The 16,279-nt window shown below is 42.3% G+C and overlaps 1 protein-coding gene across 2 annotated transcripts; it reads right to left on the reverse strand.

Annotated features, from left to right (window-relative positions):
* Window positions 1-400: 400 nt before the first annotated feature.
* Window positions 401-13,638, reverse strand: LOC135501775 (kinesin-like protein KIF14). 2 transcript variants are annotated; one of them, XM_064794075.1, is made up of 23 exons: window positions 13,452-13,638; window positions 13,298-13,371; window positions 11,697-12,301; window positions 9,638-9,983; window positions 9,294-9,401; window positions 7,961-8,152; window positions 7,667-7,783; window positions 7,228-7,528; window positions 6,847-7,064; window positions 6,556-6,740; window positions 6,337-6,439; window positions 6,027-6,181; window positions 5,714-5,906; window positions 5,365-5,508; window positions 4,775-5,029; window positions 4,307-4,542; window positions 4,015-4,199; window positions 3,781-3,885; window positions 3,314-3,510; window positions 2,817-2,999; window positions 2,554-2,694; window positions 2,188-2,425; window positions 401-2,005 (listed from the first exon to the last, which is right to left on the reverse strand). In XM_064794075.1, exons 3-23 carry the CDS (start codon window positions 12,275-12,277, stop codon window positions 1,620-1,622), a joined length of 4,569 nt encoding a protein of 1,522 aa, XP_064650145.1. In that variant the 5' UTR covers window positions 12,278-12,301; window positions 13,298-13,371; window positions 13,452-13,638; the 3' UTR covers window positions 401-1,619. The 2 variants fall into 2 exon arrangements, with proteins under 2 accessions (XP_064650145.1, XP_064650144.1); XM_064794074.1 differs by having other exon boundaries at window positions 13,298-13,638.
* Window positions 13,639-16,279: the final 2,641 nt, after the last annotated feature.

Here is a 16,279-nt window from a genome sequence, read left to right on the forward strand (position 1 = left end):
ATATAAAACTTACTTACCAAATATATATCATAGTGGTCCCCTTTTCAATCTTGGAAGGGAGTTAGTGCCAATCGGCAATCAGTGGTGTTGTGGGGTTCAATTCCCTGGCTAAACACATTCTTTCACCGGTGCTGCTTGACTTAACATCTAGTGTGCATGCCCTATTGTGCTGCTTGACTTAACATCTATTGTGCATGGAGTCATTTGCAGAGAAGGGGAATCTCTTGGTCCTTGGCTGTTTTCTCAAGTCTGGCTGAGGCCAACAGCACAGCTTGCCCCGAGCAATGACAAGAGAACAGTGGCAAGACAGGAGGACAAAGCACTAGCCAGTGCCATTGATAATCTGGCAGCAACCAACCAACTTTAATAATCGCAGAAAAAACAAATGTGATATCTTGTGCATTTTATTTCAAATGTTGTATCAAAAAATACAAAAGAACTGTTTACAATCTTCAGTAGTTATAATATTTGGTATACATACATCAATGTGAATTGTTGCTACTATGAGTACAAGGTAGCTACAAGGTATTTGACGACTATATATGGTGACACAAGTGGCCAAGTGATGCTTTCTCTGAATTGAGAATAATCAACCTCTTGACATCACCATATGCTAGAAAGCATTTTTGATGAGCATTTTCTGACGCTTAAACAAAGCTCTGCATGTGCATGTCAATAGATATAAGAGAATAAATCGTCCTATTTGATTAACAGCTCCAGCGCCGAACCACGCGTGACCCAAATCCCCCTCCCCTTTGAGCTGGTTATCGGAGTCTCATGGACTTCATGAAAGAACTACGCCATCGCCATCTTCAGGGCAAGGCAGAAACTGAAAATTCCTACCTTGCCCTGAAGATGGCGATGGCGTAGTTCTTCAGTTCCTACCTTGCCCGGAAGATGGCGATGGCGTAGTTCTTTCAGTTCCTCCCTTGCCCTGAAGATGGCGATGGCGTAGTTCTGCATGAGACTCCGATAACCTGCTCAAAGAGGGGGATTTGGGCCACTTTGATCTACGTGGTTTCGGCGCCGAAAGTGTTATATACAGCTTTCTAAACAAGGTAATTGGCAGTACTGTGAAGGATGGCAGTTTAGTGTACAATGATGTGTAAAAAAGCCATTGATTTGTCCATCAATGGGGCAAAATGGTGCCACCAACAAATGGTCCTACATGTTGATTTGATTCAACGAGTTGAGAATTGTCACTATGACATCGTGAGCTCTAAGACTGGATATGCTCAAATCCTGTCCAATTTATCTGTCTTGTCTTCACGCATGAGATTCAGATTGTCCACTTCGTTTTCTAAGAACATTTCTCACGTACATGTATAACCACTGGAAATGCAGCAATGAACTGTCCAGTCTAATAATAATTTAAAGCTGTGACCCAGTCCATTACTCTCCTGAGAATACTCCTCACTTAAATCCACCAGTCCGGTCATTCAAAACAAGTCAAGTCACATAAGCCAGTCGAACTCAGTGCTAAGTTAAAGCTGACTAATTTTGAAGGGCCAGGTCCTGAAATGCAGTTTCAATGGATTCAGAGTCGAAATAATTTAAATATATGAACACAGTTCAGTCAGTTGATGACCTTTATGGGGATAGTCCAATCTCTGATGATTTCAGTTGCCATGTCCATCAATCAGCACTAGCCGTTGCTTGATACTGCAGTGACGAATCACAGAATTCGACCCGCCGATACCAACGCCACGATCGGGCGATGGTGGCAGCACACGTTTCCCACGAATCGGACAATTATACGTGGGATTCGACTCCAGCTGTTTTTGGAGATAATTGATCAAAGTCCTTGAAGACAGCTGAACCTCCTGTGACGCGAGGTCTAATAGTTCATTCTGCATGTCGTTCAATATCGATGCCTCAGAACTTTCCGACTGAGTGTCGAGACTGTTGTAGTTGCTGTCACCGTACGATATCGTAATCAGCTTTTTCGTCGACTTTGTGATCATTTCAACACCACGAATGAGACGACGCAAGTCCTTCTCAGTACCTTAAATCAGAAAGAATACAAGTTTATTAACTGTTCATAAAGCAAAACTTAATGGAAGCGCTGCAATCTCACAATAACATGCTCTTACATGAACAAAGAACGAAGACATAACAACCCTAATGGTGATGCCAGGGTTGAATTCCATTACGTACAAGGGGCCCATTCCATGAAGTTCAACTTACCCCCAGCAACGGCCCCAGCAGCCTTACACAGCAAACCAACACTCTCAGAAAGTCCTGTGATCTGTGTAACCAGACCCTGTAGTCTCCGGTAACTGCGGTCATAATAATTCTCAGGTTTTCCACCCTCTTCACTTTCTCTCATTGAGACGTTCACCTGCACTTGGATTTCTTGCATTTTGACCAAGAGAACTCGAGCAGACGCGACTAAGATTTCAACATGTTGGAGTATTTCCGCTATCTGAAATGTAAGAGGTAAGATTAGTTATATTTACACATGAACAAACTCATTGAAAGCACACTGAAATCCAAACTACCTGGCTGAATTGTCTCTCGACCAAAATTGACATTACAAGTTTATTGACCTACCTCTTCTCGGTAACCAGTGTTGTCACCTAACGTCTGTATGCTCAATTCGCAATCTTCCACCGTCTTGATACCGCCCTGGATAGTCTTGTCAATGAAGAGGTCACTGCCGCCAAGGAAGGACATCTTGATCAGGTGGTAAAGCTGGAAAAATAAGGATCAGCTTACATGTAATTGCAATAAACAGATACAGTATTGATAATACTGATCTGAAAGTTCGTGGCAGGAGAAGTCCATCAACATTCAAGTCAAGTTTTTACAAATACCTTTGGCATACGAGTATCCTCGTCCTCGTCATCAAATACATCAAGTCGCGAATCCACTAGGCTGTTCATGCGCATCTCAGTTGCCAGCGCCACCTCTCCACACTGTTTGGCAATACTGAAGAGAGCATCATGACTGTCAGAAGAAGACCCATTCACCATTGTTGTTATGTCGCTTGCATAGCCCTGAAAGAAGATGTGTAATCAGGTCGCTTTGCTCATTGACTGAAGATTATCTAGTTGTGGCACCTGGGTACCCCATGTTGATGCAAAACATGGAGCAGTCCATTACAAGCTTCTAAAGGTGAGTGAAGTCTTTCAGCTTGCCCTGGCATAGAAATGCAGTACAAGGATCTTTTTCAAAGGATGTGGATGTGAAAGACAGGTCACTTGTCAAAGTTACAAGGATTGCGATGTTTTTGTTTGGTGTATTGAACCAACAATGTTTAATCATCTCTCATTACCTTCCATATATGTTCTGCAAAAACTTGCATTCTCACCTGCAGAAATAGCACCAGATAATTTGAAAGTTTTTTCATCGTCTCGATGATCTTGTCCATGTACGATTTGATTAGCGGTGAACCGAGGCCATTGTAGGATGCCGCCCAGCTGGTGGCGTGACAAACCAACTGCTTCATGGAAACTGTCAGCTGAATGCTCTGGACTTGGGTCTGCTCAGAGCTTGTGGAATTGATATCTGGAAGAGCAATAATGTTTTGAAATGCTTGAATGAGAGATTGTGAAATAACAATATGAGAGGTGCAGATCTAAAAAGGTTTATATTATCAAGTCATTTCCAACTATCTATGCCACTAGTCCTTGTTTTAAGAACACTCATCGGTAGAAAGGTTTGCTACCCCCAGACAACTTACAAAAGTTTGCCTTTTGTCCTTTGTCCCGGTACTTGTATAAGTTAACAAAAGATAACAGTGAGAAATTTCCCCATAAAAGCGATGATGTGACTTACCAAAAGCTACGGTACTCCTTGCATCCATCAAGGAAGATAGGGCCGAGTATATGGCATCAAGGTCCCACAGCACCATGTCAGCTATACTGTCATCTAAACGTGGGTCTGCCAAGGCAAGAGAAAAACAGGAGCTAGAAAGATCTCAAACACTTGAAATGGTATGGTAAATGATTACAAAGCTTGTGAAAGTGGCCAGACTGATCAGAGTTGATTCCAATACAAGAAATGCGTTACCTTTCAACTTTTCTCCAGTTTCGCTGAGCAGTTCTCGGCATATATCAAAAACGGACGACGCTAATGACTTCTCTCTCGGCGACTCTTCCTCCACTATCATCTCAACTTTATCACTCTCATTGAAACTGAGTTTCCGCAGAATCATGGGTGACTTTGGGCTCAGGCTCTTCCGAATTGCACACCTTCTGAAATTATCGGAAAAACATGATCAGATATGATTTGCTTTCATAACTGAAGACAGAAGAATACCAGAGTAATAAAAATTGGACATGAAACTTATGCTCCAACTTACAATCTCTTAGAATCCGTTGGTGAATTGATCCGCTCGACCTGCTCCCATGTATCATTAGGATTATAAAACAGGTCATCGCTGACATCACTGGCACCCTCTGCCTGGTACGCCTCGCGAAACTCCACCAATTTATCCTCGAATTTTTCCAGGGTCCAGAAAGTCGTGATGCCAAGCTTTGTGTTGGTGACGTTGATGACATATTGGCCGTCATTGGGGATTTCCTCAAGACTGAATAACTGGAAAAAGTTTTTTGTTGCAGGTTACAAAATGCCAGCTAGATATTGAGACACATCTACAAAAAGTTAAGATGATTCTGGTGTCAGGTCAACCATAGGCCACACATCGCACATTTTCAAAAGCATCAGCTTCAGGAGAAAACCTCAGAGATGATTGATGCTTTTAACATCAATGCTGACACTTTCTCACCCCTTCCCTTGCAAATACAAATCCCTTTCAGGTAACACTTACAGTGTCTCTCTTCAAGTACTGACTTATCTTGTTCGCCTCCCGCAGCAGTAGCGCATTCCTATAAAGGTCCATCCGGTTACCGTTCTGGTCGATTTTCAATGGCGTAAGTTGCCCCAAGGGCTGTTTGACTGGCGTTGCACTCTCTTTCTTGCTCCTCAACTCCGACAGTCGTTTCACATCCAGCTGTATCTTCTGCTTTTCGTTCTCAAGTTTTTCAAAGAACTTGAAATGGCTGATCTTGGAGTTTTTGACAGCCTATAACAATAAAAAGAAACTTTTCGGTCTGATCAACAAACAAAAGTTCAGCATCCAATCATGAAAACTGAATCATTGATTATTAACATGTACTGCGACAGTGTAGGTTGATGAGTGATGTGATACCACAGGTTGGACTGGTTCCATATTTGACCTCAAACGACAGCAGGATCACTTCAGCCGCAACACAACTATATGATCATTTTCAGTTGAAATACGTTGTATATTCAAACAAGTGAGACTCAACTGCCAATATTCAGCAACCTAACACACATGCAAACACACTGCTGTGGAGAAAACTAGTCCATATGGAACATCATGGTGCAAGCAAATACCTGATTAGCAGCCTGAGCCTCGAGTTCAAGTCGTTTCTTGTTGGCGATCACTGTTTGCTGTAGCAACTGGTTCTGTCTCTCCAGCTGTTCAGCTTTCTTCATTATACCCTCAGTATCTTGGTGGGTCTGCTCCTCTTTGGCTTTCTGCAAGAAATATTGAAATTTAAAATTGGCTTACTGTACAGAAAATGATATGAGTCCAAAGTTCAGATTAACATAACCTAAGTTGAGTCGTCAGATAGTATCTTTCAAGAGCTTTCCAATGAATGGTCTGGCCAACTATGGGGCAGCAATATGATTTTCAGGCCCACATGTGAATGGGTCAGCTAACAAGCCAAACTTTACTAACCAATTCTCTCTCCAGCTGGGCCAGGCGGCCCTCGTATGATGTCTTCTGCTGTATCAACTCCTGCGCTGCCTGCTGCCTCGTCTTCTCAAGCTTTTCCTTCAGTTCTTTCTTCGCTGAACTCTTCACAGATTCCAGTTCATGCCTCATCTCCTCTTGGGCCTTTTTCCTCGTTTCTTCTAGTTCTTGCTCAAGTCTGAAATACAAAGGATTTTAACAAATGTCAACAATATCCAAGCATGAAGTTTCCACAGCACTACAAATCGAAATGCTGGCCAGTGAGAGATTGGTGAGATTAACATGAGAATTTTCATACCTGGCATTCTGAACCCTGATCAGCTCCTGACGCGCAAATTCAAAGTCTTTGACATGGTTTGCCATGGCAGTGTTTGGCCTTCCTTCTCGCTCCTTCAACTCTTTTGGGTTATTAAACCTGAAATAGTGGTCTCCACCAAGGATAACGCGATCACCCTGAAAATGGAAATAAACAAACAACTTTATCATAACTTGAAAATCAATGAATTGTAGACTCTCATTCCAAGTCCAGAAACATACCTGGTACAAGACATAAGTTTTGGCACTTACAACATGATCATTTCGAGATAGAATTGTGTACTTAAACTTACATGATGCAGCGTTATCCTCTCAGTGATGAGGTCACCATTGACGTACGTCAGAGCATCGTTTATAGGGATGAGGTAAACAACATCGTCAACGTGGTCAAAAAAGCTGAAAAATAACAAGTGTATTTTTTAACAGACTTGCTAAAACAAAGCCCTCATCATTACATTTCTGTTCAATATTCATTTGATTTGGCACTGTGGTTCGGTCTAGAATAGACTTACCAATGGTCATCAGCAATGAGAGCCCCATTTAACTGTATATCATGTTCAGAAGTGGTCATCTTGCGGCCGACCTGTGACTGTCCCGGCTTCAACATGTACAGCAACATCTCGGAGAGCTGCGGGTCTTCATTCAGATTCACAAGGTTTGGCAGTTTGTTGTTGATTTTCAAAGTCACACCAGATTTCTGAAATAATGAGAAAAGTATGAACTAGGATTTGAGTGACAGGCTGTGGGCTTATTAATTTACAGTGTCAGGACAATTTTTGTGAGCATTAAACATGGAAACGTACCTCTAACAACTTTGTCTCCTCCTTCTTCCTGGCTTCAGATGATTGGAGCCTCTCCTGCCATGACCTCGACATCTCTTGCATGGCTTTCTCCTTCTCGAGCAGCTTGGACTTGAGTGAGGCTATTTCAGCGAGGCTTGCAGCCTGAGCGTCAAAATCATCCTCAGTGTGCATAGCATTGCCTGTCTGACTACGCAGCTTCTCAATTTCAGAACGCAACTCTGAAAGACAGATATTTTTTTTAGAAGTTTTGTGGTTTTGATCAAAAAGTGGTCCCTTCCACTTACCAGCCAGTTCAACCATACATGGCCAACAATCTTATTCTGAAGGGTGTCCTTGAAAGACTCCTCAAAGTTACGACCCCGACCAGCCTGATCAACATACCTCTGATGAGCCTCGCCTTTGCATCCTCATTTATTCTCGCAGTATTGACAATTGTCCTTGCCTGTCGTGCGTAGCGTAGCGTACTCATCGTCTCCTCCAAGCAAATATTAGCAGGACTAACTGTAGCCAACATGGCAGTCTTGGAATTCCCGCCAAGACTTTCTTTCAGCAACCAAGTCAGGACTGAATCTCGATAGGGGATGAACACTTTCTTTTTCTTGCTGGGGTTGGAGGAGAGTTCCGAGAGCTGTGATATAACTTTACCGAGTGTGTGGAGCGATTTGTTGATACTAGCACCCTCCTGAAATGAGAATTTAACATGAGATACCAAGAATGTCCAGCCTGCGATTTTTTGAGCATTACAGGGGTTATGAAATGACTGGAACACCATCAACTAGAGAAATCTAATATGGAACCTGAACAGGGAAATTTGACCTACCTTGAGTCTATCGCCTGATGTTTTTGCTGCGGACTGCCTCTCACTCCCTGCCAAGTCAATCAGATTGATCTTACTTGTGGTCGAGTGTTCGTGACATTCTCCCTCCAACACATCAGTCTGAAGAAAGATAACCATAGCTCTGTATATGATGAACCAACTACATGTAATACAGGCTCCTGAAAACAAATCTCAGTGGATATTAGTTGTCAAATTAGTTGTCAACACTGCCGTTTTCCCTCATAGCCACTAGGCTAAGGGACAGGATAATGTCAGAGTCATGTTGGGGAGACCTACCTTAGTTTGGGTGAGCACCACGGTGAATACAGAATGTGATCTGCTACTCTTGTCATTCATCCCAGTTGCTGCTGTTGCTCGCTGTTTGTTGCCCAAGTTCAGCCATGTTTGAATATCGTCAAAGGTGTTTACGACGTGCGTTGAGAGACCTTCAACATACGGGCCAAGGACAGGGTGCTCACGAACTCTTAGCTGAAAAGACAAAATAGGAATTGGGGTAAATAATCTGATGAAAATAGACAGGATCACAAGGCTTATTTAATAGGATGCACATTTCTTTTAAAGGAATTGATAATCAGCTGGAGGAGTCCAGTCTGTTGGGTGCCTGACACCCCCACAGGAAAACACTTTTTAAAACTCTGGATACCTCTGTGGGAACCCAGTGGCCAGGATAAAAAATCAGGATTGGCTTTTTATTATTTATAGAGCAGGAGTGTGGGAGGGGCAGAACCAACACCAAAACAATACAGAAGGCCTAGGAGTTACTGATCGGTTGACTAAAAGATAAAGGTAGGCCACTAAGGCGAGAACATTTTTGTACAATTTATTATCAGGTGCATCTAGTCCACAAACAAAGACCATAAGAAAGGTTAAGACATGTAAATTAACAAAAAAAAGAAAAGAAATTTAAGAAATAAACAGTGAAATTTGAGTTAAAGAAGCAAAAGTGTTTCAATATGCTGCAAATCCTACCCAAGTTTATCAAGGAAACTTTTCTTTATGAAGCAAAAAGCTTTCTCTTCTTCCACGTCACAACCAGACTGAATGAGACAGTCAAAATCCCAATGACTCGGGTGCTCCACACCCCCATTGGGATGTTTTTTTAGAGCTCTGGATATTCCACTGGGAACCCAGTGGCCAGGGTATAACTAGATGAATAATAACGTAAAAAGAACGAATGTGTTTGAAGTTGGTAACAGCAGCAACAAAATGCAGCATTGAACATGGCCATTTACCCATGGTCCAGTGGGATAGACAGGGTAGCAGAAAGCTTCCTGGTACTCTGAGGAGCCCTCCACACAATGCTGGAAGAGATGGCTTGAAATTATGGGCTATGACAGAGTAATGACAGCTATAAATGATGGATAATAACAGCTGATGTAATGTAATGACAGGGTGGGCAAAGTAGGAATGGAGTTTTGCTCAGTGAAGGTGAAGTAGAGTCAGGCAAGAGAAAGCAAAGAGAGGTTACTTTAGAATTTAAAGCAAGCAGAATGGGAAAGATAAGCCTCTACCAGAAAAAATGAGCACGAGATTTGTCCATAACGTTACCATGGAGGACTGGACTATATAGGATTACATGTAGGAGATCTGACAAGTTTATCCTACTTACGATTGGTCTCTTCCCAACTTTCTCATTTAATGAACAGCTAGAGGCAAGCAGGTCGTGGATCTTCTCATTATAGATCTCGAAGAAGCTGATCTCTACGTTTACTGATACCTGGAAGTGGAAGGACATTCAGAACTAACAATAAGCCAGGTATACAAAGTTTCAATGGTTCAAATACATTCGTACGACTACGATGAAAAGTTGAATAATATTCAAAGTTCTGTCCATCAGATACACTTGTTAAAGTCATTTTCTTATTCACTTCTCTGAATTTGGTCGAAACACTTTCTTCTCAACACTGGCATGCTATGTTTACAATACAAGACTTGTTGCTATCAAACACTTACATGGTCTTTCCCACCAATCAAATCCTCCCGCCTCAAGAACAGCTCCTCACTAAATCGTGGGATAATACCAACTTCTTCATTATGGCCCATCACGCTGTAACTTTTCCCACTTCCAGTCTGCCCGTACGCAAACAAACACGTGTTGTACCCCTCGAACGCTTTACCCAATAAAGGCTGGGCGAGCATGTTGTACACATGATCTTGGGAGGCGAATTCTCCGTTGTCCGAGTCAAACGACCAGAAAGAGAAGTCGTACGTAAAGCGATGCGTGCCGTTATCGGAGGTGACCGTGGTCTCATTTTCATCCATGGACATGATGCATTTGACATCCGGAAAGGTCAACTCTCTGAAAAGATGAAATGGTTATTGTAACTTTTTTTAGAATTACTCCAGTGCTACTTTTTACTCTTTAGGACAACTATTTTGGAATGGCAATAATGTCACAAACAGGACTCGGGACCATGGCAACACTGAAATTAAGGATTGCATTGAAGGCTAAGCAACTGGCCAAGAAAGGGGTTAAAATTTCATTACAGCAGGAATATTTCAACTCCAATCACACCAATGTGAATTTCCACTTTGTTGTAGATTTAATTCATCGCCGCAGAGCGTGAAATAATCTGGGCATAATACTCTATTTATGGTTGATTGAATGGGACCATTGATAGCATAATGTGAAATACATGTCTTTGATTCATGTATCGACCGATCATGAATGGACGAACGTTTTTCAAAACACACACACAAACTGAAAGTTATGGCAGCAGAATGTGGACGTTTTGTACCCTGATAATGGAGCTCTACAGTTGAGCTGTCAAGGCTTCCTGTTTCTCTGCACTTGGCATGCAACGTTTTGAGGGCAGCGTAATCCCATGCCTAAAGTTGTAATTTCCCTCAGACACATGCATCTCAAAATTTTTTGTCTTAATCTTATATTTCATCATGTGGTATCATTCCCTATCATTATCAAACTGCAAGAAGACCGTGATTTTTTAAAGTCTCACAGCAATTTCACTGGAAACACATGGCCAAAGCCTGATGTTACATGTAATGATGAGGCATGAATTCACGTTATGTAGGAAAAGAACCCACCAAGCTATGAACTGTGAAAAACACACCAAATTTTATCAACTCAGCCTGTAAATCAGTGGGTAAGCCAGCATTGAGTACACCATAAAGATTCTATCAGAGCAATTACTACCTAAATTTCTTTGTCGTAGCCCAGTGAATGTGAACGAATCTGTCATGCCTGTCCTGGCAAATTTGAAGGGTTTTGATTGTGATGTCTGATGTTTATGATTATGATAAACCCAAAGTGGGGATCTTTCAATGTCTCTCGGTATCTGATATCACAAATTATGATAGTGAGCAAGGATAACGGGGACGGGATAAGGACTGGAAAGAATGGATAGAGAAGACAAGACAAATTCCTTTCATTGGCCAATGAGTTCATCAAAAGTCCATCACATCGTTTTCAGAGAGTCTCTTCATACAATACATGTCAAATGTCCCACTGGCAACAAATTTATTGAAACTTTTCTACATGTACATGTAGGGCCACGCCTAGGCCTTGGGGTGAATGTTATTTTGGTAAGGTGGCCCACCAGTACATGTACATTGTACTTTGAATGTGTGACCTGCGAAATGAAAAGGTCTGCAGAACCACTAGTGTTATTTTACAAAACCATTCTGACCATATTCTGAAGTCAGCCCAAGTATGATTGACATATTTTGAAGTCCAACAGGTCCCCCGGAATGACGACACGTTATTCTGAACACAATAGCCCGTAACAACATTGACTCTTACTAAAATATTCATAATCATATTAGCGTGCTTTCGTCCAAAGATTATTTTCTCAACGGCATTAATGAATGATCCACACATCATACATATTAATAAAATATAAAGTTGATTATTATGGGAGTGCTTCCCTACAATGGAATACAATTTGTGAACAGCTTAAATCAGTCATAGCTATTGCAACGTTATAGATACTTTTGCAGGGCTATCCAATTGCTGTTGTTCCAACAATGACTAAATTCATTCTTCAAATCTTACCTCTTACTGAATGGGCGAACCCGTACCGCAACCGTCACACCGCAACTATCCCCATGAAAATCATCCGGGTACAACATCGACGTACTTCTCCGGATCGAGTCCTTAGATTTTCGGTTCGGTGTCTCATGAGTTTGAACAGATTTGAAACATTCTGGCGTTCCTGTTCCCTGCCCATTTTGTCCCAGGCGCCGTTGCGATGTCATCATTTGATTCCTGCTTGGTATCGCACTGCTAGGTCCTGATGGGAAACTCTTAGTCCTTCGAGATTTTGGGGAGTTTCTGGCACTCGTGTTCCCAATTTCTAGTGATGACGTTTCTTCAGTGATCGGATCACAGTTGGAAATGTTTGTGTCTTCTACTAAGATTCCACGAGAGTCATTTAAAGTTTGTTTTATTTTTGCAACTTTCTGTGTTCCACCGAAAGAAGTTTCGATAATGTTTGGGTTGAATGATACAGATCTCGATGAAGTAGTTCTCGGGTTCAGAGCTCTGGTTTTCGTCTGTCGATTTTCACGCTCAGTTGTTCCACAAGGAAGCACCGACGTGCTGCAGTGTGTCCGCGACCGTTTGAATTCACTCATAATGGACTATTGCTCCAGTTTATCCTGAAAGTAGAAAGAAACCCTCGACTGTTAGAGGATGGTCACTGCATTGAATAAGCACAACCCTTAAAATAGTAAAATGCTTAACAAATTCTCTGGTTATTACACTTCATACTCTACGATTGAATCTTCGGACAAGTAAGAAAAGTAAGCAGGAAGCCTAGGTATGAAGGCCAAGAAGAAACGTAAACATACACATTTAGGGCCTACATTTACAGACAAATTATCTTACAATGTTCAAACTCTAATAAGCCTAACTAAACAAGCCTATTGATCTTTACAGTAGAGCACATTACAAAGGTTTTGTTTGTGAAGTAGATTTGGAATGAATTTCGAGAGGCTTAGGAACTGGTATTCTTGAGGGAATGTCAACAGTACTGGTGGTATACAGCTCTTGTGACATCATACATGTCATAGCTTGGGTTCCTAATCCTGAAGTGGAAAGTGGACTTTTGTCAGCTGTCTTTAGTTGAACATGTCATATATGAGATAAATTAACGAGGGTCTGTCAGATGAGACTAAGCTGTGGTCCCTTAAAATAGTACCCGAGTGAGTGTCTATTTGTAGATTTGTAGTATAGCATACCAGGACATGTAACAGTGAGTATGAATGGTTATGGTAGTCAGTACTGATACGGTTGGGTGTACCCCGTAGTCACCTCAGGTACGGTTACCTCAGGTGCGGTTAACCGTAGTACCTGAGGTGACTACACCCAGTAGCAGTAGTCACCTAACCGTATCTAAGGTGACTACCTGGTACACCCACCAAAAGGTAAACCCCGTAGGCATAGTTACCTCTGGCTCAGCTCAGCCCAGGCCAAAATTGAATACTGTTAGTGAATTACGACAGCGTCAGCGTGCAGTATTGTGTAGATGATTATGAATGATGTAGGCCTATTGATGACAATTTAACAGTCATTCACTCTCATTGGGAACGGTCCCCTCACCATACATACTAAATAACATACAAACATGACACAGTACAAACTAACTTGCTTACCGGTTATTCATCAACAACTAGCCTCGCCCACATGCACGCTCGTCACTAGAGCACTATGTCCACTATGTCTTGGCCTATGAGACAGCCAGAGGCAGAGAGTGAGATACAGTCTACTCTAGAGACACTCACACTCACAGAGTGATTTGACACTGACAAACTAAACTGTAAGAAATACGATCACAGAAAAAGCGTGTAGGTCTTCCTCGAACGTAATGATCGGTCGAATAAAAGTATGTAGTAGTTGAAGTATCTATCAATCTTCAAAACACCAGTCTTTGATAACTTTAATACCAGTATAAAGCACAATTTAGTGAGTTAATGTCGACACAATGTTTTGAAAATATTCCCACTGTCCACCATTTTGAACGCTACAGAATGATTGGTTGGGGAAGTCATGTGACTTTGAATGGAATTGCAGGAATCGCTCCCTCACATTTTCGCCCCCAGTCGTTCCCCCGGACGCGAGGTTTTTTTTACAGGTAGGTTCGTACCATTGTGTACATTGACAGCCAATCAGAGCTCAGTAACTTCATCTGACGTCATCAAGTAAGAAACGCACGTGTTGTTAGTCAGTAAACAAGATCAGCGATGCACATTGACAAATGGTGCGAGTTCGAATCTCGGAAGGACCCAAAAACTTATGCATTTTTTGTTTTTATTGCTTTTTTTTCATTTACTTAATTATTTAATAATAAATTAAATGTACACAATGGTACGAACCTACCTGTAAAAGAAACTCGCTGCCGAGAGATTTGCACAGTGTAAGATAAACCACAGATTAAACCAGGTTTATGCTTTACTTGGTGAATGACAGATCTGAGGGAGTATTTCAAAACAGTTTTTTTTCGCGCAGTTCTTTCATAAAGTCATTTAAAGTTCTTAACTACGCCATCGCCATCTTCAGGGCAAGGGAGGAACTGAAACGATCAAACGGAATTTTCACGGTCCTTTCAGTTAATCCCTTGCCCTGAAGATGGCGATGGCGTAGTTCTTTGATGAAGTGATCTAATGAATTTTGAATTTGAATGAATGAATTTTATTACTCAGACCTTAATAAAAGGTACAAGAGTACCAAAAGATAACATAATAACATGTGGAGTGTGCCGCCCGGCAGGTGCTGCCATCTGGCCGTACGCTGTGAAAGTTGAATGAAGCTTTCCAATCTTCGGCCAGATGGCAGCACCTGCCGGGTGGCAACTCGCCACATACAAACATTCATACAGTCATTTCCGTGCTTCCTGTTTTCAAAGTTTAGGTTTTAATCACGAAAGTTACGTATTTCATCGAGTCCAACACTCATGAAATGAAGAAATTCGCCCAATAGGCATAGAAATGTGGTTTTGAGTTAAAAGTGAGACTTCGTTACCGGCAGGTGCTGCTACCTGGCCGTAAGCTTGGAAACTTGGATGCAGAATACACAAACTGAATAGTACTATGCTATTGTAGGTAACGTGTTGCCGCCGGCAGGTGCTGCCATCTGGCCGTAGGCTGTGAAAGTTGGATGTAGCTTTCCCAATCTTCGGCCAGATGGCAGCACCTGCCGGGTGGCAACAAGCCACATACAAACATTCAAACAGTCATTTCCGTGCTTCCTGTTTTCAAAGTTTAGGTTTTAATCACGAAGTTACGTATTTCATCGAGTCCAACACTCATGAAATGAAGACATTCGCCCAATAGGCATAGAAATGTGGTTTTGAGTAAAAAGTGAGACTTCGTTACCGGCAGGTGCTGCCACCTGGCCGTAGGCTGGGAAACTTGGATGCAGAATACACCAAACTGAATAGTACTATGCTAGTGTAGGTAACGTAACATATGTTGCCACCGGCAGGTGCTGCCATCTGGCCGTAGGCTGTGAAAGTTGGATGCAGCTTTTCCCTTCGGCCAGATGGCAGCACCTGCCGGGTGGCAACTGGCCACATACAAACATTTAAAGTTCTTAACTACGCCATCGCCATCTTCAGGGCAAAGGAGGAACTGAAACGACCAAACGGAATTTTCACGGTCCTTTCAGTTAATCCCTTGCCCTGAAGATGGCGATGGCGTAGTTCTTTGATGAAGTGATCTAAAGTTCTTAACTACGCCATCGCCATCTTCAGGGCAAGGTAGTAACTGAAAAGACCAAACAGTATTTTCACGGTATTTTCAGTTTCAACCTTGCCCTCAAGATGGCGATGGCGTAGTTCTTTCATGAAGTCAATAAGACTCCGATAACCAGCTCAAAGAGGGGGGATTGGGGCCACGTTGATCTACGTGGTTCGGCGCCGAAGGTGTTAGAAGTATATCAGAGAAGATGTCATAGTATATATATCAAAGAAATTCCTCATATATCTAGATTTGAAAAGTAACATTGTCTTGATAAATTAAATGATTCATTTGATGTGATATTCCTGATTTGGCCTGGCTGTGACTGCCTCATCTCTCTCATCATGTTGTCAGCACGGTGGAGCAGCCAGGACTGATTTGGCCTGGCTGTGACTGTCTCATCACTCTCATCATGTTGTCAACACGGTGGAGCAGCCAAGTGTGATTTGGCCTGGCTGTGACTGTCTCATCTCTCTCACCATTTTGACAAATTGGCAGAGCAGCCAACAAAACTGATGTGGCCTGGTTGTGACTGTCTCATCTCTCTCATTATGTTGCCAACACGGTGGAGCAGCAAATACTGATTTGAACTGGCTGTGACCGTCTCATCTCTCTCACCATATTGTCAACACGGTGGTGCAGCCAGGACTGATTCGGCCTGGCTGTAACTGCCTCGTCTCTCTCACCATGTTGACAACTTGGCAGAGCAGCCAAGACTGATTTGGCCTGCCTGTGACTGTCTCATCTCTCTCATTCATGTTGTCAACACGGTGGAGCAGCCAGGACTGATTTGGCCTGGCTATGACTGTCTCATCTCTCTCATCATATTGTCAACACGGTGGTGCAGCCAGGACTGATTCGGCCTGGCTGTGACTGCCTCATCTCTCTCACCATGTTGAC

The sequence above is a fragment of the Lineus longissimus genome, chromosome 17 (genome assembly GCF_910592395.1).
Source record: "Lineus longissimus chromosome 17, tnLinLong1.2, whole genome shotgun sequence".
In the NCBI taxonomy this organism is placed as follows: Eukaryota; Metazoa; Nemertea; class Pilidiophora; order Heteronemertea; family Lineidae; genus Lineus; species Lineus longissimus.

What these genes read in the sequence shown, in the direction of transcription:
- LOC135501775 (XM_064794075.1), bottom strand. Translation starts at nt 12,277, where the DNA reads ATGAGTGAATTCAAACGGTCGCGGACACACTGCAGCACGTCGGTGCTT. An exon ending in AAGTTGGGAAGAGACCAATC is followed by an intron (nt 8,153 to 9,293) that starts GTAAGTAGGATA and finishes TTGTCTTTTCAG; the next exon opens with CTAAGAGTTCGTGAGCACCC. An exon ending in ATCTGGTGCTATTTCTGCAG is followed by an intron (nt 3,000 to 3,313) that starts GTGAGAATGCAA and finishes ATCTTCTTTCAG; the next exon opens with GGCTATGCAAGCGACATAAC.